This window comes from Sus scrofa, chromosome 5, assembly GCF_000003025.6.
Source record: "Sus scrofa isolate TJ Tabasco breed Duroc chromosome 5, Sscrofa11.1, whole genome shotgun sequence".
Classification (NCBI taxonomy): Eukaryota; Metazoa; Chordata; class Mammalia; order Artiodactyla; family Suidae; genus Sus; species Sus scrofa.
Genome location: NC_010447.5, coordinates 22227320 through 22251686, shown reverse-complemented (window position 1 = coordinate 22251686; position 24367 = coordinate 22227320). Strand labels below are relative to the sequence as shown.

General features: G+C 47.1%; 1 protein-coding gene across 2 annotated transcripts; it reads left to right on the top strand.

Moving 5' to 3' along the window:
* SDR9C7 (short chain dehydrogenase/reductase family 9C member 7) lies at nt 65-23646 on the top strand. 2 transcript variants are annotated; one of them, XM_021091808.1, is made up of 5 exons: nt 472-863; nt 1591-7901; nt 11438-11696; nt 12354-12517; nt 22727-23646. In XM_021091808.1, the coding sequence occupies exons 2-5, from the start codon at nt 7358-7360 to the stop codon at nt 22942-22944; spliced, it is 1185 nt and encodes a 394-aa protein (XP_020947467.1). In that variant the 5' UTR covers nt 472-863; nt 1591-7357; the 3' UTR covers nt 22945-23646. The 2 variants fall into 2 exon arrangements, with proteins under 2 accessions (XP_003355526.4, XP_020947467.1); XM_003355478.4 differs by having other exon boundaries at nt 65-7901.

Below are 24367 nucleotides of genomic sequence, written 5' to 3'. Positions count from 1 at the left end.
AGATGATCTCCTGCAAGTGAAGGGGTGAGTGGTGGGGTGAGCTGAGGAGGATTTGAAGAGAGAAGTGGGGTCATCCCCTCCTCCACTGAAGTGAGGGGCTAACGTGTCTTTTGGGGGTTCATCAAGTGGCCTTAGGTCACAGGCTTAGACTCAAGAATGGACAGTCGAGGAGAGGTGTCTAAGGGACTGGCAGGCCCAGACCCTTCCCTGAGGACATCTGGCCTCTCCCTCACCAGCCACCTCTCTGTGGCCCTCCCTCTGTCCCCTCCTTTCTTTCTTTTTTTTTTTTGTTTTTTGTTTTTGTTTTTGTCTTTTTGCTATTTCTCGGGCCGCTCCTGCGGCATATGGAGGTTCCCAGGCTAGGGGTCGAATGGGAGCTGTAGCCACCAGTCTACACCAGGGCCACAGCAACGCTGGATCCAAGCCGCGTCTGCAACCTACACCACAGCTCATGGCAACGCCGGATCGTTAACCCACTGAGCAAGGACAGGGATCGAACCCGCAACCTCATGGTTCCTAGTTGGATTCATTAACCACTTCGCCACGACGGGAACTCCTGTCCCCTCCTTTCGAGTCACCACCCCCCAGGTTCTGCCATCCCCGGGGTCCCCAGCCCAGATACCCTCCCCGCACTCTCCAGTGGAGGAGAGTAGGAGTCCCTTCTGGACCCCAGCCTTATGTTTTCTGCTTCCCTTGACTGAGCACCTACTGTGTGCTGGGCAGGAATTCCCTTGATTTCTCAGGGCCTCCCGAGAGCCTGACTGCCTCCACTCTTTTCATGATGCTCTGAGGATGGACTCGGTGGAGAAGCATTTGCACCAAGTTGTGCAGATTCCTGGGCTGAGTACAAATTGGAATGGGAGGTATGTTCCCATCATCTTAGTTCACCTTCTTCATTACAAAAATGAGATTATGGAGACTTTGAGGAAATTTATGCCACTAAACAATATATTATAATCTACTGTAAAAAGCATTAACTTATTCAGTCATTTGGAAGGTCACAGAAGTAAACATTTACTGCGATTAACATAATCATGGACAGTTTGAACTACAAGATCTAGATCAGAGGGGACTCTAGGGCCAACAGGAAGACATCTGAGGACTCCACAGCAGAGGGTGCTAGAAACTTAGTATGACTGTAGCCTTGGCTGTACCTGGCAGTCCTCGTGGGCCTGTACTACCTCCTGCGCTGGCAGCGGGAGAGGCAGGTGGTGAGCCACCTGAGGGACAAGTATGTCTTCATCACGGGCTGTGACTCGGGCTTCGGGAACCTGCTGGCCAGGCAGCTGGACTGCGGGGCTTGAGGGTCCTGGCTGCATGTCTGACGGAGCAGGGGGCCCAGCAGCTGAGGAAGCAGACGTCAGACAGGCTGGAGACGGTGCTCCTGGACGTGACCAAGACAGAGAGCGTCGCTGCAGCCAGGAGTGGGTGAAGGAGTATGTGGGGGACAGAGGTACCACCTAGATTTCTTTTGCATTTGTTTATTTCTTCTCTGAGTAAGAAAAACGTCTTTTCTGCTCACTAAGAATATTCATGAGAGGTTTTAATATTCAAGCCTTATTGTCTTGGAATTGATGCCCGTTTTTTCAGACCTTGACCACATGTCTAATGCAGACTTGTTTCCTAAGTTCTCCTACGCTGGGTTTTCAAAGATGTCTTTCCCAACCAGGTTCTGGAAAGTGAGTATTCATGAATTTTTCATTTTCTCATTTCTTTTCTTTTTTCTATCATTTCCTATTTCCTTTCTCTTCTCAAGTTTTCCCTTCATTTCTCCCACTTACTATTCCTATCTACCTGTCTCTGTCTCTCTCCTATATGATGTTTAGGTGAATCACACTATTTTCCCAAACTCTGTCTATGAACTTAATAAAGATGGGTTTATTGCCTACTGGGTGCCAGGCACTGAGGAACAGAAAAATGAGTGGGACCATCCCTGCCTTCCAAAACTCAAAGAACATACATACCCTGACACCCTACACCCACCACATCCCCATTTCCTCTTCTGTACTCTTCTTCCTTATATCATGTGGCACATTGGTGATGACTCAATCAAAAAACTAAGTTGGGGAGTTCTTGTCATGGCTCAGTGGAAATGAACCTGACTGGTATCCATGAGGATGGGGTTCAATCCCTGGCCTCACTCAGTGAGTTAAGGATCCAGGTGTTGCGATGAACTGTGGTGTTGCAGATGTGGCTCAAATCCTGTATTGCTGTGGCTATGGTGTAGGCTAGCAGTTGCAGCTCTGATTCAACCCTTAGCCTGGGAACCTCCATATGCCATGGGTGCAGCCCTAAAAAGCAAAACAAAACAAAAAACCAGAAAAACAACAACAACAAAAAAACCCAACAACAACCAAAAAACTCAGTTTGGAACCGCAGCTGAGTCCTCTCTCACAGGCCCAGGCCCAGGCCCAGCCAGTGTTGCCCTCATGTCACACTGTGCCCTGGATTCTGGGGTCTGGTGAATAGTGCTGCCCATCTCCTTGCCTATTAGTGGCTCAATTAGTGGCTGACCAAACAGGGGCCATGTGGTCAACTTCTCCAGCATCCTGGGCTGGGTGACCCTTTTTGGTGGGGGGCTACTCCAAGTTCCAAGTACAGCTTCGAGGCCTTCTCAGACTCCCTTGGGAGCTGGCCTGGGACAGAGACCATCCCTTGGTCCTCTTGCTACTGTGCTTTGGGAGGGGGGTTCTTTTCTTCTCAAACTTAGAGCTTTTCCTTCTAGATGTTTCTCTCTTACTTTGTTCCAGGCATTTGTTGGAAACACTTTTCTAAGTTTTGGGTATCAGGATGGGCTCTAGAACTGCAGAATTTGCTTCACACCATCTCTGCCGTGGATGAGGGCTCATGGTCAGAAAGTATCTGAGGCAGAATTGGAATTGGGATTATTTGGCTGCAGAGCCCATGTCCACAACCCCTATGATATTCCCCTATCATATGGGGGGGAGCCCTTGGGGTGGGGGTAGAACATTTGACTCAGTTCAACTGATACTTCTTGGCACTTCTGTGAGTGCACAATAAATGCATCTAGGCTCAAGAAGCTTTGGCCCTTTATCTAAAAAGTCTGACAGCTGAGAAAGGGACAAGAGATACAGGATGTCATGGCCATCATTTATGATGGTTATGCCTAAATTAGCCACAGTAGCCTTGGTAGTCAGCGGAACCAGGGGGAGATCTGGGAGATAAAGATCTGAGCTGAGGGTTGACGAACTGAACTTGGGAACCTGGCAACCTGGCAAAGTCGGGCAGGGAAGCTTTCTGGGTGAGGAAATGGGATCAGCCTAGGCCCAGGGTGAGTAACATTTGATGGCCTATGATGTGGGATCCTCTAGGGGCAGGTGGGCATGTGTGGGCTAATGAAAGCTATGGGCCCTGGACAGGCTGGGAGCCATCATACGGTTGGCAACAGAACCCCATGGAAAGGATTTTATCAGAGGAACTAAAATCATCAAATCAACCTATAGAGAGCCCACTGGCTACAGAACAGAGAGTGGTTCTGAATGTGGGGGAGCTGCAACCTCAGGCAGAAGATGCTCCTTAGAGAACAGTCATAATAACCCAGCTGACAGATGACTAGGCTGTTGGCTAGAGCAGGAGAGGAGAGGGAGGGGACAGAGGAGTAGGGAGGTGGAAATGGGCAACCTCCGACTACTGAATACCTGTGAGGGAAATGGAAGGAGATCACAAGTGGTGCCTTGTACACACTTGGTAGTATTTGAAACTGATAAACACATGTATATAAAATATTTCAAAAAAATCTGTACAGAAACAGTATCATTATCGTAAGTTTGCTCTCTCTAACTGCCGCCGCACTTCATGACTCCCCTTATCCCACCCCAGTCGGCATTGAGATTTTACTGTTTTTGTTTGTGTTCCAAGGCCTCTGAAGGCCTTGCCCCTCTGCCTCTTGGCCTTGTAGAGGGAGCACTTTGGGGAAAGCTGGCTATGATTGAGCCCTGTTACTTTAAGAGCAGCATGAGAAACCTTGAGATGTTTTGGGGGGGTTTTCAGGAGGCATGGAGTTGGGCCTGCCCAGAGGTCAAGGATCTCTCTGGGGAGACGTTCCTGGCTCAGGAGAGTGAACTGTGGGTATTAGGGAGAGAAGCAAACCCTCATCTAGGAGCCTGGGTCCATCATTAGCACCTCCTCCAATCTCCGGTCCTTCTTCCAGGCTCTGACTCCCCCCAGCAGTGAGGATGTGTGCTCCATCCCCAGGGCCCTGTGTGGCCAACTGGTGACCTCAGGATCCAGGCTTGATAGACCGGGGGACCACTGTCTCTCTGAAATTCTCATTATTTAGGGAGGAAACTAAAGCCAGAGAGGGAAGATATCAGTGGACTCATGGCAAATTAACATTAGGCCAGTTGGTTTTCATGTACCTAGGTTTCTAGTGTTTGTAGAAACATCCAATTGGTGTATTGGATATTCTCAGAAACAGACCCAGGCGTGCCTTAATGTGGAACAGTTGTTCCTGCGGTAACAGTTTAGATACTTCTTGGGAAATTGGACAGATTAGTTTGGGGCATGGGTTAGGGGTGGAAAGGTGGGCAAGGGGTAGAAATTCTTAGAAAATTTCTTCCCGTATTAGACCTGTGAATTGAAGAGGAGGGATGTGGAGGTATATAAGGTAGATTTCTTGTCTTGAGCAGGCATCAGAATAACTGGAAGTATTTTGAAAATATGCATGATGAATCGGTCCTTGGTTGCGGACCGCCTGGAGCCTGCCGGGACTGCCTACCACCCCCACACATGATACTCACCAGGCCGGAAGCTCTTCTACTTCCCCACAAGCCACATGCCCTCCTTTCTGGTGGATGCCATGGTCTACTGGAGCTCCCCAAGACCTGCCAGGGCCCTGTGAAGTCAAGATTGGGGTGCATGGGGAGTCTAGTTGGGGTGCATGTGAGGGATGATACTTCAAGAGGAAGGAAATAAGGTGGAGGGAGCAAGCTCTCCAGTCTCTAAGGTCACATAGCTCATCCTCCTCCTTGTCTCTGCTCCAGGCTTCTCCTGAGGCTCTCGGGGTATTAGGAAGTTTTGCGGCCGAGAAACGGGGATCCAATAGCACGTCAGTGCCCTTTTCCTTGAGCAGCCTCTCAAGGCTCTGAACCTCATGGCCCTTTTCCACCCTGAGGAAGCTACACTTTTGGGAGGATCTGAGCAGCTAGGAGGGGTCTCAGCCCCACCTGCTCTGCCTCTGCTTACCTCCTCAGGCTGTGCCTTGGTTTCCTCATCCCACGGGATGGAATTGGCTGGAGGAGGCAAAGGATCCTCTCTCCACTGAAAATACGTGTGGGGTCGAGGGTGCACAAAGCAGTCACCAGCCTAACCCATCAGCTTCATATGCCAATTGAATAGGGAGGCCAGTGGTCAGAGTGGGCAGCATTCTCAGTCTAGGACAAGAGCCCTCTGTGTGGTCCTACAGCCCGCCCATCCCCCATTCCACAGCCTGCATTTTTCTGATGCTGGGATGTTGGGTCCAGGGGAATGCGGCCTCATTCAGCAGCCAGCAGAGAGGCCCATGGGATGGTGAGGCAGGCCCAGGCTTGTGTTGGGGCAGTTCCAGGTCATTCTTCTTTAGGTCTAGAGACAAACCCTTGGATTTCACCTCTCTTCTCAAGAACTGGGACGTAACCTGGGCCTGCTCAGCCTTTGAGTGACTATTTGACTTCTGCCAGCCAAGACTTCCTTGTTCACTCACCAAGAAAGTGGGCAGAGTTCTTAGAGGCCTCCCAGATCCATTGCAGGCGGTGCTGTGCTTTATGGTGGGTGTGAAATAGGTGAGGTTTGCCTCCACCTCCCACCTCCAAACCCTACGGGCCTTGGGTCTGATCCCTGGGGCTGGGTCTATGAACTGACATGACCCCCTCAACTCCAATCACCCTTGGTTTGGAATGGCCAAATTCTCTGGGCTTTCCCAAAGTAACACCTGCTTTACCTGATTCTGGAGCCGATCAACCTTGGTAGATAATAGAGCATCGTGATGCATCCTTGTCTCTTTGACCTAGAGAATTTGGTGGCCCTGTTTCTGTGCCAGACCTTCTAGACAGGGAAGGTGTAGGCCCCAGGTCTCTCAGATGAGCCTGGTCACCAGCTCATTCTGAAGAATGGTGACCCTAGAGGTTGATCCAAGGGACCACTGCAGACTCCAGCATCACTCTGTCCCCATATTTTATGCAATCCTGGGAGTGGCCCCTCACTACTCACGCCTTTGTCTCATTTCCTTGCTTCCTTCTCTTTATCAGCTTCCCTTCTGCCTTTCTATGTGTTCTTTGCCCCATTGCCTGGAATCTCTCCTTCCCCTCAAGTCCTGACCCTGAGAACCTTCCAAGTATCTGCCCCTGTCCTCCGCTTCTCCCATATGTCACCCCTTCTCAGAGCCAAGGACTTGGCCTCAGTCCCTTTCTGTGGCTGCTTAGGGAACTCATGATTCATCCTCTTCATCTGGGCAGACTTCAGTCTCAGTGATGTTCCTATCAGAATTCTCTATCTTCCTTTCCCCTCCCACTGGGCCTAAGTATCTCCTCCTGACTTTTCTTGCCACCTGTGGTCCTGATGGTCTCTCTGCACATCCCATTAGCCACTGTGTCCATTGACTTTATAGTCCCTTTCTTCCACTGATATCCCCCTCTTCAGACTCCCCAGCTCAGCAGCTCACCTAGCATGTGCCCGGTCCTGGGGGTAGAAGAAAAATGCCCACTGGGGGACCCTGCCCCGGAGAGCTGATGTGTCCTCAGTCCTTAACTCCCTTCACTTGACTGGTTGCTGGGTGAGAGGGGTGCTGGGGCCTGCTTGGAGTGCAGTGGGGACTCTGAATATCACCTCCCAAGGAATCAGGCCCTGAGCCACTCAAGGGTTTCTGCCTTCTGGAAATTGGGGCCTCACATAACCAGCCTCCCTTATAAAAGGGTCTGGTGCTCTGACCTCAGGACAATGGAGGCACGTCCACCCTGAGGAGGACCCTTTGTTTTTCATCATCACTCATAGCAGAGACTCATCTAAGGGCAGAGAACTCCAAAGAGCTGATAACCTGGAGCTCATTTCTCTTGCTCTTTGGAGGGTATAAAACCAATTTTGTTTGTTTTTGCATTGATGAATTTGTTCTAATTTTCCCACTGAAAATAAAAATTAAGTTATTTACATGTCTACATTCATAACAAATGATTTTGATCCCTGAACTGGAGGTGGAGGGTATTGGGGGAGCTCCCCTGGGCTGAGTCCTCCGTTTTCCTTTCCTCTACCCAGACCACCCGATGAGCCACCTCTCAGCACTGACATTATCACTGCGGGTTTTCCCATTCTTGGCACCTTCACCCATTTAGGACTGGTGCAGGGGGTGGAGAGGCAGCCATCAGGAATGTCTGAAGTGACAAAGCTTCAGGTTGGACTTGAATTTCTTGTATCTGGGCTAATTAGTGTGGTGATGCATCCACCTATAAAAATTACAGAATGGCTCATCCAGGGACCGGGCATCTTTTGCTGGGAGCAGAAGGGAGGAGGGCTCTTCTCAGTGGCTCCAACAGACTCGGGCTCAGAGGGCCAGCCCCTCCTACTGTCTCCTGAGCCCGATTCTTCTTGGCCATCACCTCCCCCTTGCCCTATGGCGGCTATCACAGATCTCTCCTTTATGTACCGCTGGTTCAAGAACTGCAATGTGGTCCGCAACCTCTCAGACAAGTATGTCTTTATCACGGGCTGTGACTCGGGCTTTGGAAACCTCCTGGCCAGGCAGCTGGTTGATCGGGGCATGCGGGTGCTGGCTGCTTGCTTCACTGAGGAGGGAGCCCAGAAGCTTCAGCAGGATACCTCCTACCGGCTCCAGACCACCCTATTGGATGTCACCAAGACTGAGAGCATCAAGGCAGCAGCCCAGTGGGTGAGGGACCAAGTGGGCGAGCAAGGTGGGACAATTCCCATTCTTTGGATTTCTCAGTTTATCCTTTTCCTCTCTTTTTCCCACAGGCATCTGGGACAATTATCAAGGACTTTGTTCAGATGGGGTGGAAGAGGTGGTGTAGAGAAAGGGCCTGGGGCTGTAGTGGAATTGGAACTGTTGCCTGGTTTGGTCTGTCCACATGAAGAGGTGATTTCCCAAGGAAATATTCTCTCTGGGAAGCTCAGAGGGATGGTGGGGGTTGGGGGAGGTTGCACTAGGAGGTCAGAGAGGGAGCATGTGTTCTGTACGTCCAAACCTTTAAAGATAGCATTGCGGAGTTCCCGTCGTGGCTCAGCAGTTAACAAACCCAACCAGTGTCCATGAGGATTCGGGTTTGATCCCTGGCCTTGCTCAGTGGGTTAAGGATCTGGCGTTGCTGTGGCTGTGGCATAGGCTGGCGGCTGCAGCTCCGATTCAACCCCTAGCCTGGCAACTCCCATATGCCGTGGGTGCAGCCATAAAAAGACAAATAATAATAATAATAAAGACAGAGTTGCCTCTCTGAGACTTCAGTAGTCCTAACCATCAGCTATAGAAATGTGAGCACGTTTCCTATCAGAATCAGGCTTTGGGGGGGAGCACGAGGTTGAACTCCTTGAGTGGGGGTATTTGCGTTCCTTGACTGTGTCAGGCTAGATTGCAGGGTGGGGAGACCTGTCTTCTTCCTGACATCATGATGGATATTGGTTTGACCTGAGGTTAAGTGCCTGCATCAGAGTGGCTGATCTTATTGGGAAAGGAGGCCATGATCTAGGGCTGGACTAGGACTGCATGGGGACCCACCCAAGGAGCTTCCTGTACATAGGATGTGGGTGTAGGGAGGAACAGCATGGCTTAGTTTGTAGAAGCAGCAGCCTGGGGGAAGTCAGGACTCCTGAGGGAACTAATCTGGGGTCTGTGCACGTGGGTCAGGGTGGGAGAGCTCTGGGGCCCAGCAAGGCCAGATAGTAACTCCCTGCTTCATTTCCTCCTTGGCATTTACCACTATCCAAGAAACAATATATTTTACTTATTTATTGTCTATTGCTCCTGCTAGAATAAAGCTTCTAGGGGGTGTAGGGGTGGGTGAGACTTTTGTCTCTTTTATTTACAACATATTCTTAGTACTTACAACAGTGTCTGGCATCTAGTGAGGTGCTCAATAAATATTTGTCAGATGACCTAAGTAATGAATAATTCAGCAAGAGTGAGTTTCTGTCTTCAACAGGCTGCCTCCGCCCAATGCCCTACATTCAACCTTGAGCCACTTGTGTTAATGACTCACAGGGCATATTAGTTTCCTATTGCTGCTGTAATAAATTCACATAAACTGAGTGGCCTAAAACAGCACAAATTTATTATCATATAGTTCTGGAAGTCAGAAGTCCAAAATGAGTCTCACTGGGCTAAAATCAAGCCTTTTCCAGCTTCCAGAGGCCGCCTGTATTCCTTGACTCATGAGCCTTTTCATCTCCAAAGCCAGCAAGGTCAGGTCAAGTCCTTTCCATGCTGCCATCTCTCTGGGTCTCTGTCTTCTGGCTGACCTCTTCCACTTAGAAGGAACTTTGTGATTATATTGGGCTCACCAGGCTAATCCAGTATAATTTCCCCATTTTAAAGTCAGTTGATTAAAATTTAAATTTAATCCGCTACCTTAATTCTTCTTTCCCATGTAATCCACCATATTCACAGGTTCTGGGAATTAGTATGGGGACATCTCTGAGGGGCCATTGGACAACATCTTTGGTCTAAGAAGCACTGGGAAATGGGGGGGTAAGGGGTCCTTGCATGCTTTCTTGTTGCCCCTGAGAGTCTCTGGACATGCAAGTTGGCATGGCCCTTAAAGCTTTTCATACTGCTCCGAAAGTTCTTTAGCCGCCCTTTGCAGGGGGAAAAAAAAAAAAAAATTAAGGTTGTCCTGGTTCACCAGCAGGCAAAGCTATTTACCTGGGATGATCGGAGGTAGCAGCGAGTGTACATCCCTTCTCCACAGAGAGAGAGCACTTGGGTTTTACAGTCTTTAGGTCTCAGGAGCTCATTTTATCCATGGTAAGATAAGAAAGTTTCCTCTAGCCAGGAAGATTCTGAGTCCTGCCAGCCAGTTGTTCTCCTGGGGTCTCCAACTGGAGAGGGGTAGGAAGATAGAGTGTGAACACAGCTTGCCTGGGGACCCCAGACCTAAGGGAAGAGGTGGTCCATGATTGGTGTTTACATCCAGACCTGCTCATGTGTGCCTGGAAGAGTATTTTCAGGCTACAGAGGGCAAGATGGGGTAGTGGGATGGAGGGAGGGGAAGGGAAGGAGCCCCAAGCACCAATGGAATTTTACTTGGAAGCTCAATATGTAAATCAAATGAAAGTTGAGGTTCTCCTGCACCTCCCTCCCTTAGTGGGTTCTGGGGTTCAGCCTGGAAAGCTCTCAGGATTGCAAACCACAGGCTGGAGACCATTGTTTGAATATAGTCAACAAAGAACATGAGACCCAGGGAAAGAAAATGACTTGTCCAATGCTGGAGGTGGAACCAGGACTAGAACTTGAGCTCTTCAAGCCTAGCCCCTGCAGAGTCGAATGACAATACGTAGCATTCTCTCAACTCAATTTAATTATCTCGAAGAGCCCTTTTCACATTTTTCCAAAATTATTTTATTTAAATGTTTTATATATTTCTTTATAAATATTATTTGTATCTTTTCTGATTTGTGAGTTCCTTGAGGGATAATACTTTGTTCATTTTATGTCTCTAGCACCTTCCTCTGTAACTGACAGGTGCATGAATGAATGAATGTATCAGTGAATGAATGGATGTATGAATGAATGAATAGAATGATTTTGATAATGTGTGAAGGAGAGTTGGTTTCTTTTTTTTTTTTTTTTTTTTGGTCTTTTTAGGGCCACACCTAGGGCATGTGGAAGTTCCCTAGCCAGGGGTCCAATAGGAGCTGTAGCTGCTGGCTTATGCCACAGCCACAGCAATGAGGGATCCGAGCCACAACCATGACCTACACCACAGCTAATGTCAATGCCAGATCCTTAACTCACTGAGCAGGGCCAGGGATCACACCCACGTCCTCATGGATACTAGTTGGGTTCGTTAACTGCTAAGCTACAACAGGAACCCCAGAGTCGGTTACTTATACTTAGGTGAACTGAGAAGGGGCAGCATGATGGCAGAAGGAATTGAAACATTAATTCATTGGTATGAAAATGAGCGCTCTTTTCCCAGAGCTAATAGCTTAGATGCGATTAGCTAAAGCCTGCATTGTAGCTAGTGCAGGGCTCAGCTCTTGGCAGACTATGTGAATCAGCAAAAGTGCCCCTTTAGGGGAGACCAGAAGTAAAGGCACATGTTCCTTTGGGCTGTCATAAATCCCCATCCCACACCCCCAGCCTGGCTGTCATGGGCTTTATGAACATGCTCAACCATCCTCAGCTACCCTGAGCTGGTGGGTGGTAAACCCTGATGCTTTTCCAGCAACACTGCTGATTTCTACCTGGTTCTCTCTCCCTCTTTCTCACCCCCAGGCCTCTGGGCCCTGGTGAACAATGCTGGTGTGGGCCTGCCCAGTGGCCCCAATGAATGGCTGACCAAGGAAGACTTTGTGAAGGTGATCAATGTGAACCTGGTGGGACTGATTGAAGTGACCCTCCATATGCTGCCCATGGTCAAGAAAGCCCGGGGCAGGGTTGTCAACATGTCCAGCAGTGGTGGCCGTGTAGCTGTCATTGGTGGTGGCTACTGTGTCTCCAAGTTTGGTGTCGAGGCCTTCTCTGACAGCATCAGGTGACTGGGCCTAGGTGCCAAACCACTCAGGGTGGGAGTTCTGGTGGTTTCACCTCAGAAAGAGAGGGCTGGTAGGGCTTCCCTGTGGGCAGGGGAGTTCTGGAGGGAAGATGCTACAATAGCAGCAGGAGGAAGTCTAGCCTTCCGGGGGTTTTCCCCAAGGACCCAGAGAATAAGAGCTAAGGAGAAGAGGTGGGGTAGTTTTAACAGCCTTCCCTTGAGCTGATCCAGATAAGCAACACCCTCTTCAGGCCTGTGGGAGCAGGAGGTCAAGTCCCCCAAACAGAGAGGCCTGGGGCAGACGTGCTGTGGGCCACCTGCAAAGGAGGGTGCAAGCCTTGCATAGACCCCTTTACTCCTCTGCCACCTGGGTGCTGGGGTGGGGCTAAGTAGGAGGGATCTGGTGAGAGCAAGGCTTTGGTCTAGATTCTTCCACGACTTCCTCGCAGCTGGGCTTACCTAATGTGAATTACTCAGAGAGGCTTGGGAAATGGCTTATTTGCATGAAAGAAGTGCTGGGCCTGGCGCAGGGGTGGGGTGCACACCTCCAGGTTCCTGATCTCCAAAGGGAGAATGGCTCCTCTAGAGGTGTCAGAGGGGACTTTCTCTGAGGATCCTTTGTCATCGTGGGGTCTGAATACAGCTGTTCTTTTCCAGGCGTGAGCTCCACTATTTCGGGGTGAAAGTCAGCATCATTGAGCCGGGCAACTACCGGACATCCATTCTGGGCAAGGAGAGCTTGGAGATGCGCATGCGCAAGATGTGGGCGCGGCTGCCTCAGGAGACCCGCGATAGCTATGGAGAAGAGTACTTCCATATCTGTGAGTTACCCCCGGTGGAAAAGGGGTCTCACAGAGGGACGGGGAGGTCTTGGGAATCACTGACCGCTTCCATTTTACACACGATGGGATGGAGGTTCGGAGAGATTATGGGTCTAAAGCCTTAGAGCTGGTAGCAGAGCTGGGGTTTGAGAACTGCCGGAGTGGCAGAATCGTAGCTTCGGGAGATGGGGCTGTTAGGAGAAATGCTGTCCGGGATGCGACCCACCCCTGGCACCTGCCTCCCGCCTAAACATCAGTACGCAGGTGAGTCAGGTGAAAATGCACTGACGTGAGTACAGAGAAATTATTAAGAGCACAGCTGCTTAAGCCAGACTGCTTGGGTTTGAATCCTAGCTTTGCCACTTACCGGCTTGGAAACTATGGGAGTGTTACCTAATTGCCTTATTCCTCAGTTTCCTCATCTATTAAATGGAGCTGATGATAGTGCCTACCTCACAGGACTGCTGTGAGTATTAATATCTGTGAACTATCTCACAAATGCTTGTTAAATCAGTAAAGAGGAAAAGAAGCACACAAGTATTTAAAAGAGGCTCCAGGCAGCCCTTTTCTTGAGCTAAGGGTCTCCGGTGTGTCTCAGGTGTTTTTGGAGCATAGAGGAGAGACATCACAGCTGTTTACTCTACTGTTCCAAAATTGTGTTCAGGTTCTTCCAGTTTGAGGGATGAGTGGGACCCTGGCATTTGGGATGGCCTGCAAGTGCAGTGGAGGAGAGATTGGCCAAAAGACCTGGTGCAGCAACTTGTGGTAGGAGAGTGAGGCCCACTCTGAGGACAGAATGCCCCGCATTCACTTGGAGCATCTAATTCCAAAGCTGAGCCAGTTGGTTTCAAGAGAGGATGATCCATGGTAATTCCTGGTTCTCTCCATTTCTCTGGTGCCAGGTGCCTGGAAGGAGAGCAGCCCAAGCCACCCTTACAGCTGCCCTGTATGGAGCAGAAAGATGGGGCTGGTACTTTGCTAGCTCAGGAGGTTCCCTTAGGCTGGAGTGAAACAGCCTGGCCCTCAGCCCTGTCCTACTCCCTTTGGGCCTCAGTGGCCTAGTCTCACTTATCCTTGACCCAGATTTTTTTTCCTTTTTCTTTTACTTGGCTTCCATGAACATCCCTGAGAGACACTTTCCTGTTGTGGTTAAGCTCTTAGACTCTGAAAGTAGGCTGCCCAAGTGTAACTTTCAGCTCTCCTGCTTGCCTTGGTCCAGTTACTCAGTTTTCTCATCTGTAATGGGTTATGAGAATTTAATGTGTTAATATATAAAAAGTGCTTAGAATATTATCTGCTTCCTGGTAAGAACAATTTGATTGAAAAGTGTTTTTTTAATCCTTCCTTAGAGCATGGCCTCCTTTTCTCTATTACACTGTATCTGCAAGCTCTAAGTTCTTGTGTTGCAAAGAAAGAGTCTTAGCTAGTAATCATCCAAAATCCAAAGTGGTAAATTTAAAAAATATACCCAGAAACTCTGGAAGGGCTAAGGTTAATCACTCAATCAAATTCATGGGGAGTTCCTGTCGTGGCACAGTGGTTAACGAATCCGACTAGGAACCATGAGGTTGCGGGTTCGATCCCTGCCCTTGCTCAGTAGGCTAACGATCCGGCGTTGCCGTGAGCTGTGGTGTAGGTTGCAGACACGGCTCGGATCCTGCGTTGCTGTGGCTCTGGCGTAGGCCGGCAGCTACAGCTCCGATTCGACCCCTGGCCTGGGAACCTCCATATGCCGCGGGAGCGGCCCAAGAAAAGGCAAAAAGACAAAAAAAAAAAAAAAAAAAAAAAAAAATTCATGGCCGTTATCTAACTGTAGGGGGAGGTCTTATTTTAGTGAATGCTCTCCTGGACCTCATACATCAACAGAGTAAAAAGTCAAGCCGCCAAAACCATGACAGCCATTTATTCGCTTAATACACATTTTATTGAGAGCCTACCACACACCAGCCACTGGGTAGGGCTGGGGCTGAAAGTGGCCAAAGCAGCAAGGTACACAGATGGCTGCCTGTAGCTTGAGGTCCAGTTGGAGGAAATGGATCTTAATAAAAATTCACGTTTTATGACAAATGTGGATAATACCATGGAGAGAAACATAGGGCCATGAAAAGAAGAATGGAGTTGGGAGTGAAGCCCCAGCTTCGATTATGGCGTAGGGAGGGCCCTCTGAATTGACTTTGGGGAAGAGTAAGTTAGGCATTTTTGGCAAGTGGAAAGTGGAGATAGGCAGGAAAATTTTTCCAGGAAGGCCTTGAGGCAGGAAACTATAGGAATTTTTAAAGACGATGGGGAGCAGTGTGGGGGGAAGAGAGGAGACAGAGGATAAATTAGAGCATGAAAGCACACTGAGGATAAAGGCTGTGATCTGATTCGTGATCGGAAAGACTGCTCTCTGGTTGCCGCAGTATTCCAGGTTAGCCGCATTTGAAGTGTGGCCGGGAAAGAAGTGGAGGAGATGGAAAGAAGTTGATAGATGCCGAGTGTATATTAGACCTGCTGGTCCTGGGAGAGAGAGGAAGTCATCCTGGATGAATACTAGGTTTAATTTGAGAAAGCCGGTAGACGGAGGCATCATTCATTCACTGATTTAGGGAAGAGTCAGGGAGAAGTATACCTTGGAGAAAGTAATCTTTTAGTTCTGGACATATTAGAACTCTGTGAGGAGAAAAAAGTCCTGAGGATCAGTTAGGGCTTTCTTAGTTACAAGTGATAGAAAATCCAACCCAAATTATTTAAGCATAAAAGGAATTTCTTTTTTTTTTCATTTTTAAAAGTTTTATTGAAGTATAGTTGATTTACAAGGTTGTAATAATTTCTGCTGTACAGCAAAGTGATTCAGTTATACATGTACACACGTTCATTCTCTTTCAGATTCTTCTCCCACATAGATTATAACAGTATATTAGGTAGAGTTCTATACAGCAGGTACCCATTGACCAGTCATTCCATATACCTCAGTGTGCAGATGTCAATCCCAAGCCCCCAGTCATCCCTCCCCCTCCACCTGTCCCCTTTGGTAACTATACATTTTTCAAAGTCTGAGAGTCTGCTTCTATTCTGCAAATAAGTTCATTTGTATCCTTTTTTTTGAAGATTCCACATATAAGTGATATATGATGTTCGTCTTTTTTTTTTTTTTTTTGTCCTTTTTGTCTATTTAGGGCCACACCTGCAGCATATGGAGTTTCTCTGGCTAGGGGTTAAATTGGAGCTGTAGCTGCCGCCCTACACCAAAGACACAGCAGTGCCAGATTTGAGCTGCGTCTGCAACCTACACCAAAGCTCAAAGCAATGCCGGATCCTTAATCCACTGAGCGAGGCCAGGGGTTGAACCCATGTCCTCATGGACACTAGTTGGGTTCATTAACCACTGAGCTACAGTGGGAACTCCTGATGTTTGTCTTTCACTTCTAGCTTCACTTAGTATGATAATCTCCAGGTCCATTCATGACATTATTTCATTCCTTTTTATGGTTGAGTAATATTCCATTTTATATATGTACCACATCTTCTTTATCCATTCCTCTGTTGGTGCACATTTAGGTTGCTTCCATGTCTTGGCTGTTGTTAATAGTGCTGCAGTGAACATTGGGGTGCATGCATCTTTTCAAATTATGGTTTTCTCTGGATAGATGTTCAGGAATGGGATTGCTGGACAGTATAATAGTTCCATTTTTAGTTCTTTGAGAAAACTCCATACTGATTCCCATAGTGGTTGCATTATATTCCCACCAACAATATAAGAGAGTTCCCAGAAAAGGAACTTCTTCATACTTATTACTAAAAAAATTTAAGGATACGGACTTCAGGCACAGCCTGATCCAGTCCATACATGATGTTGTTAGGACCTGCTTTAACTCTATTCTTTTTTTTTTTTTCAGTACTTACAGATTTATTCAGGCCTATTAAAGGCCTTAAAACAACCAAGAATCGTAATAAGTATTTGAACAGAGAGCAGGGTATTCCAAATGCTAAATAAATCATTAGAATCAGAGCTAGTACACCAGCTGTATTAACCTATGTGAGTGCCCTTTATCCTGTACTCAATCTGTTGACACTTGCCCTTTACAGTCCAGCCACAGTAAACCTTTCACTAGTTGAGGAAATCTCTATTTTCATTTCAAATCACCGTATTTCTTGGTTCTAGTTTCTTTTCCTTTCTTTTCTATTGAATCTGCTGCATGTGGAAATTCCTGGGCCAGGAATTGAACTTGTGCTGCAGTTGTGACCTACACCATGGCTTTGGCAAAGGGAACTTCCTTTCTTTTTTTTTTCTTTTTAGGGCCGCACCTGTGGCATATGAAAGCTCCCAAGCTAGGGGTCGAATCAGAGCCTACGCCACAGCCATAGCAATGTGATGGGATCCAACCTGCATCTACGACCTACACCACAGCTCATGGCAACTCCAGAACCTTAACCCACTGAGTGGGGCCAGGGATCGAACTCACATCCTCATGGATGCTAGTCAGGTTTGTAACCTGGTGAGCCACAACAGGAAATACCACCCCCTCTTTTTTTTGGTTCTGCTGCTTTTCTCTTGGCTTCAGTCTCACAGGCTGTGGGGTCACATGGCTGCAACACCTTCTCATTGCCTCCTAGGATCGTCCTTTCCAATGGTTCCCCCAAAAGGTGGGTCAGTGACTTGGTGGGCCAGTGATGGCAGGAACAGAGGGAATCACAGGGTGTACCCAACCTTGAGCCCATCACTGTGCCCAGGAGAATATGATCTGATTGACTCAGGTTTGGTCATGTGGAAAGAATGATCCAAATTATTTATGAAGCCATGATGAGGCTAGGGTGAAGCAGATTCAGCTATTGTCTGAAAACCTCACAAAGGCATTTGCTAAGTAAGGTAGCTCAATGCAAGCAGAAGTTATAGAGTCTTCAGTGTGGTCCATAAAAGAATATGTAGAAAGGCAAACTTCCTCTAAAAACCACTGTCGAAAAGCTGATTTTGTTCTTCCAATGAATAGTAACGGTTGGATTTATAAAATACCGTAGGCTGATTTCATTTTCTCCTGAAATTATCCACTCCATGATTCCAGGGGAAATTTTTCAGACAGGCACTTGACTACATTTAGATGAAAAATTTTCCAGGCAACTGGTTGTGGTTCCCTCTGCCTTGGGAGCCCCATGGGGCAGCAACTGTGCCCTTGCTTTCTAGCATCTTACACAGTATCAGGCTTTTTCACTAAATACTTGATGAATTTTTTAAAATGCAAATGCTGTTCTTTACACTTTACAATGGTAGAAGACAGAAAGATGGCTTAAGTCCTTCTCTGGTTGATTATTCCCATGCAGGGAACAGAAAGTACATACATGAAGGGTAACTTGAATTTCTTTTGCCATCCTGCCTGACTTCTCAATGACAGGTGGCAATTTGAAGGTTACATAACCAGAGTGTACCTTGTCTCATTTTATTGCTACATGTGTATAAGCAGGTCAATCTGGTCACTTCAAGCTTTGGCTTTTATTTATTTATTTTTTTGCTTTTTAGGGCTGCACCAACAGCATATGGAAGTTCCCAGGCTAGGGGTCGAATCAGAGCTACTGCTTCCAGCCTACATCACAGCTGCAGCAACCCAGAATCCAAGTTGTATTTGCAACCTACACCATAGCTCACGGCAACACCGGATCCTTAACCCATTGAGGGAGGCCAGGGATAGAACTCTAGTCTTCATGGATACTAGTCAGATTTGTTTCCACTGAACCATGATGGGAACTCCCTGGCCTTTATTTTTATTTTTATTTATTTTTATTTTTTTGTCTTTTTTCCATTTCTTGGGCCGCTCCCACGGCATATGGAGGTTCCCAGGCTAGAGGTCTAATCGGAGCTGTGGCTGCTGGCCTATGCCAGAGCCACAGCAACGCGGGATCCGAGCCGCATCTGTGACCTACACCACAGCTCACGGCAAAGCCGGATCCTTAACACACTGAGCAAGGCCAGGGATCAAACCTGCCACCTCATGGTTCTTAGTCGGATTCGTTAACCACTTCGCCACGATGGGAACTCCCCTGGCCTTTATTTTTATTTGTATTTTATTCGTTTGTTTGTTTGACTGCCTGCCCATTCACCTCTTCCAAGCTCAGTCTTTTGCAAACCAAACAGGCATACATCCTTCCAGGAAGGACACTGAACAAAGGGTAATATGCCAAATCTCAAATAGAACAGTTCATGCCCTTTGATACAGTGATGTTGTAAAGACAAACATAAACCCTTAATGTTCCCTTATCTGTAGATTTATTTCCATGCTATGAAACTGTTTCATAACTGAACTGTTTCTAAAGCTATGTAGAGCTGGCCTATGACATAATTATCATAATATGGCCGTCTTTCTTTCTTTCTTTTTGTCTTTTTGTCTTTGGGCCGAACCCATGACATATGGAGGATCCCAGGCTAGGGGTCTAATTGGAGCTGTAGCTGCCGGCCTACACCACAGCCACAGCAATGCCAGAACTGAGCCACATCTGCAACCTACACCACAGCTCACGGCAATGCTGGATCCTTAACCCACTGAGCGAGGCCAGGGATCAAACTCGCAACCTCGTGGTTCCTAGTTGGATTCGTGTCCACCGTGCCATGACAGGAACTCCCCCATCTTTCTTACAGTGTTTAATGCTCTGTAACTTAACTACAGTAGTGTTGAATATTGAAGTATAAATATATTTATTATAGTAACAAAAAATATTTCCAAGTAATCATACTTTAATTTTCACTTCAGTTTTATTGCTGTTTACTTGGATACAAGATACACAGATGAGACAAAAATCTCTGGGAGTCTAGCAGGGGAGATCTGAAAGCAAATACCACACCACGTGCATAGTTGTGCTCCATCATTCATGCATACAAAGCAATGGTACAGGGATTTAACTCTGCTGTCACAAAAGCCTTCACAGAAATGACCACTGGGGCATTAGTGAGTTTTGAAGAATGAATAGGAGTTCACCAAAAGGGAAAATAATAGCAGGTGTTTCCCACAGAGGGAGGACTATGAGCAGCAGTTTGGAGATCTGACAGCACTATATGTTTTCAAAGGCAAGATGGATTTAGGATGTAGATGATAACGATCCCTCTAACCAGGTTACACAACTCTCTCAACTTCATTTTCTTCATGATAAAGTATAATAATTCCCTTCTTGTGGGTTGTTAGGAGAATTAAACAAGAATGTACTCAGCTCAGCCACAGAAGGGCTCAACAAACGTTAGCCATGACATATGACTAGCATGGCTTAAGTGAACAGTGAAGGGGTGGGGGATGGGGAGGAAGCCAGGAGATTTTTGAGTCAGATCATAATAGGCTTCGATGGCTCCACTAAGCCTGGCTCTCATTCTGAAGGCTTTTGGAGAGTCTTTTAAAAGGCTCTGCAGGAACTCCTGTTGTGGCTCAGTGGTTAACGAATCTGACTAGGAACAATGAGGTTGTGGGTTCGATCCCTGGCCTTGTTCAGTGGGTTAAAGATCCAGTGTTGCCGTGAGCTGTGGCATAGGTTGAAGACACAGCTCGGATGCCGCGTTGCGTGGCTCTGACCTAGGCCGGTAGCTACAGCTCCGATTGGATTCCTGGGAACCTCCATGTGCCTCGGGTGTGGCCCTAGAAAAGACAAAACACAGAAGAAGAAAAAAAAAAAAGCCTCTGCAGTGACCTGATTGTGTGCTGTGGGAATGAAGGTGGAGACTTGGGACCAGCTTGGAGGCAACTGCCGAAACACAGTGAAAAGATGACAAAGGCATGAAGTTAAAATCCTTGGTGGTTGTGGGAAGTATGTGTCTATGTGGGATAGTGTTTGGCCATGGAGACAGACTGAAGAAACATTTAGGAGTGGTCATGCAGCTCCACTGGACACAAACTCCTGTAAGTTATTGTGGCCAACAGAAAAGGCCCCTGGCTTGTGAACTCCAGGACTAGGTCAGGTATCTTGGAGTGATTTTTAGCTATACCCAAAATAGAACCATATTGGAAATGTTTAGTTAATAGCAACCTAACATAGGCACATTCTGGAAGAAGCAGCACACCCAGTCACCAGGACAGGCATGTGAACAGGACGCAGTGTTCTGGTCTTCACAGGCCTGGAATTGAGCCTCAATATGGCTTGGTTAGCATGTTTCAGAACAGTATAGCCACCTGCTAGCATTCATTGTCTCAGCCCCTCTGGGGAAGTCCCTTTAGTCCCATTTCTTTCTAGGGTAGGATCAGGACTCTTGGATCCTACTAAGTGCCAAAGCCTGGTACCTGCTGTTTTATAGGCTTTTTGTTTCGTTTGTTTTGGCTTAATTCTCAGAATAGCACAAACATTTCTTGGATGCCTGAACACTAAGCCCACATGTCCTTCCTCACTGTCCAGGAGAGTGACAGGGGCTTCCTCACGGTCTTCTCACTCTTCTAGCAGCGTTCCCAGCACAAAGCGAGGGCACAATAAATATTTGAGAGAACAAGGAAAGAATGTGCCTTAGACTGTTTCCAGGTCTCAGGTAGCTTCTGCCACCCCACTGCCTCTGCAGGTCCATCCGGTCTTACAGAGCCTAGTTCCAAAGCCATCTGCTCCTGCCAGCATGCCCTGCCCTCGTCAGCCCGCACAGCCTTCCCTGGCTTAGAGGGATCTGTAATCCCAAGCTTCTTGAGTCCTTTGACACTCGCCTCCCTGCCTGGGACCTACTGGGGGCAGACCCCGTGTCAGAGCCAAGGACAGAACACAGAGCGTTGGATTCCTAGGGCATTATTGCTCTATAGACAGTCTGGCTTTAAGTCAGCCTGGCTCTTTTTGGTACCCCAAAGTGTTGTCTGCCTTTTTTTTTTTTTTCTGTGATAGTTTTCTCTCTAGGAAACAGAAGAGGTATTCCATGGAGGCAGGGTGGGTTGTGTGTGTGTGAAGGATATTTGATGACATTGTCCTGCCCTCATCAACCACCTACCAATGTCCTACACAGAGGGGATGCGTTCTCTGCCTTCTTGGACCTTCCCCAAAGTCAGGCCAGCTTGATCTCCCTCTTTGTTTTCAAGTTCTAATCCCTTATCATGAAGCTGACTCTTAGGCACCACTTCCTCCACACAGTTCTTAGGGTGTTCATTGAGTTCTTGGGGTACTCATTGAAGTGTGTGTCCCCACTGAGCTGCCCCATCCCAAAGTTCTGGGGTGAGGGTGCAGATCAGGACCTTGTAAACTGTGTGGTTTGTCTCATATTTGTATTTTGAGCTACTGCAGACTTGGACCCATCTCCACACCCATATGCAAATGCTAACAGAGTAGCCCTCACATTTGTTGGAGCCTTACGAGGTGCCTGTCTATGCCTAAGCTCATCTGAGCACCATAATGACTTGATGACCAAAGCATAGGCACTGTTACTATTTTTATTGTCTTTTTGTTGTTGTTGTTGTCTTTTTAGGGCCACACCCGTGGCATATGGAGGTTCCCAGGCTAGGGGTCCAATCAGAGCTGTAGCCACTGGCCTATGCCAGAGCCACAGCATCACAGGATTGAGCGCATCTATGACCTACACCACAGCTCATGGCAACACTGGATCCTTAACCCACTGAGCGAGGCCAGGGATAGAACCCACAACCTCATGGTTCCTAGTCGGATTCGTTAACCACTGAGTCACAATGGGAACTCCAATTTTTTTTTTTGCCTTTTAAAAAATTTTAATTATAGTTGATTTACAATGTTCCGTCAATTTCTGCTGTACAGCAAAGTGACCCAGTTATATATACATTCTTTTTCTAACATTATCCTCCATCATGTTCTGTTACAAGTGATTGAATATAGTTCCCTGTGCTATGCAGCAGGACCTCATTGCTTATCCACGCCAAATGCAATAGTATATAAACTTGTTTTCTGTCTTCTCCTCCTCTGCTGTCTACTTTGCTATTGTTTATCTTTATTACTCTCTGGCCAGGTTATTATTATCCCCATTTTACAGATGATGACAGTTTAAGCTCAAGGTCCCACAACTAATGGCAGAACTGGGCACAGTTCTTCTCATTGCTATAATAATGCAATAGTAGGAATTCAGTACACAATGCAGAAATTCATAAAGAGAAGACTGTTTACAGGGTGTTTGTTTAAGGGACAATCTGTAGATTGTGAGATCAGCCGGAAATGTTAGATCAGTGAGCTGATGGAAAGGGAGCTTGGATGGAATTCAGAAGAAAACATCTTTAATGAAGACTAATAGAACCTTTGATTTTTTTTTCCCTCTCTTGCACCCTCAACCAGATACTGACAAGTTAAAGAACATGATGCAGTTGGCAGAGCCAAGGATCCGTGATGTCACCAATAGCATGGAACATGCCATTGTTTCCCGGAGCCCTCGCATCCGCTACAACCCTGGCCTGGATGCCAAACTCCTCTACATTCCCTTGGCTAAATTGCCCACCCCTGTGACAGATTTCATCCTGAGCCGGTACCTTCCAAGGCCAGCAGACAGTGTCTGAACTGGGGAAGCCCAAGGGGTGGTCAGTGGAGTGTAGAGGAGGGGAGTTAGAGAAGGCATCATGGGGTCACAAGAGGGGAGATCAGATGTTCTGGGGGCACCTTGCTTGGTTGACACCCTTCCCAGCACTAGTGAATTTATGAGTAACTTCTAATAGGAAATGAGTGCCTCTTCCCAATCACTGGGGCCTCACAGAAATCTGAGGTGGCCTTTGCAGGTTCAAAGACCCATAACCTAACCCTAAGAACATCTGTCACCCGGTCAAGATGGCTTTTTCTGGACCTGGGAAAGTCAAGGAGAGGAAAACTAGCTCCTGCTGAATCATGAGCCTCCCTCAGTTATCACCACCACTGGGAAATTCTGTGGGATAATCTAGCCCATAGGAGAACTCAACCACTTTGCTGTTGTGCCTCTAAATATGCATTTACCTCATTCACATAACCCATTATTTGGAGTTTGTAGTAGGGCAGACAGGGAGTGCAGGATTGTATCAGGCAAAAGTTTATAATAATATTTTTTCTCTCTTTTATGGATTGCTCTATCCATAGGTGATTGGGACTCACATGAAATAACATTCATTCATTTAATCACTGTTGATTAATTCTTCAAATATTTATTGAGTGCCTACCCTAGACTAGGCACTGTGTAGGTGCTGGAAGGATACAGATATGATTAAATCATGGTCTTGATTTTTTACTCTTTATTTTGTGGTTTTGTTTTTTATCACAATATCTAGTAGCAGAGATAGAGCAGTGATAGCAGAAACGGAAATCAGAAAATCAAATTTTTAGAGCTTGAGGAACCCTAGAGGCCCTCTAATTCAGTGGTTCCCCAACTTGGCTGTGTATTGCAACCACCTGGTTAATTAAAATACAGGTTCTTGGGCCTCAGTGTTAGAAAATTTGATTCATTAGGTTTGGGAAGGGCCTAGAAATATCTATTTGTAACAAGGACCTAGATGATTCTGATGCATTTGTGTCCTTGGAAGCTGCTGATATTTCCATAGGGGTAACTAATGCCCAGAGGAGGAAGTGACTCACCCCAGGCTCCCCAGCATAGTGGCTGCAACAGAACTCAGATGTTCAGATTCCTAGACTAGGATTTTAGTTATAGGAGAATAAATTTCTGAAATTAATAACATTTTCAAAAAAGTCATGGAACAAACTTATTTTTTTTTAAAGCCTTAAACTTCTGAACCATATGAGGCTCTACTGAAAAGATTTTTTTTTTTTGATCTTGAAGAATAGTCAGGTAATAAAGGTCAAATGTGAATTTTTAAAAATTAAAACATCCTGGAGTTCCCATCATGGTGCAGCAGAAACAAATCCGACTAGGAACCATGAGGTTGCTTTTCCACATTAAAAATGTTCAGGGAGCTCTCATTGTGGCTTAGTAGAAACGAATCTGACTAGCATCCGTGAGGA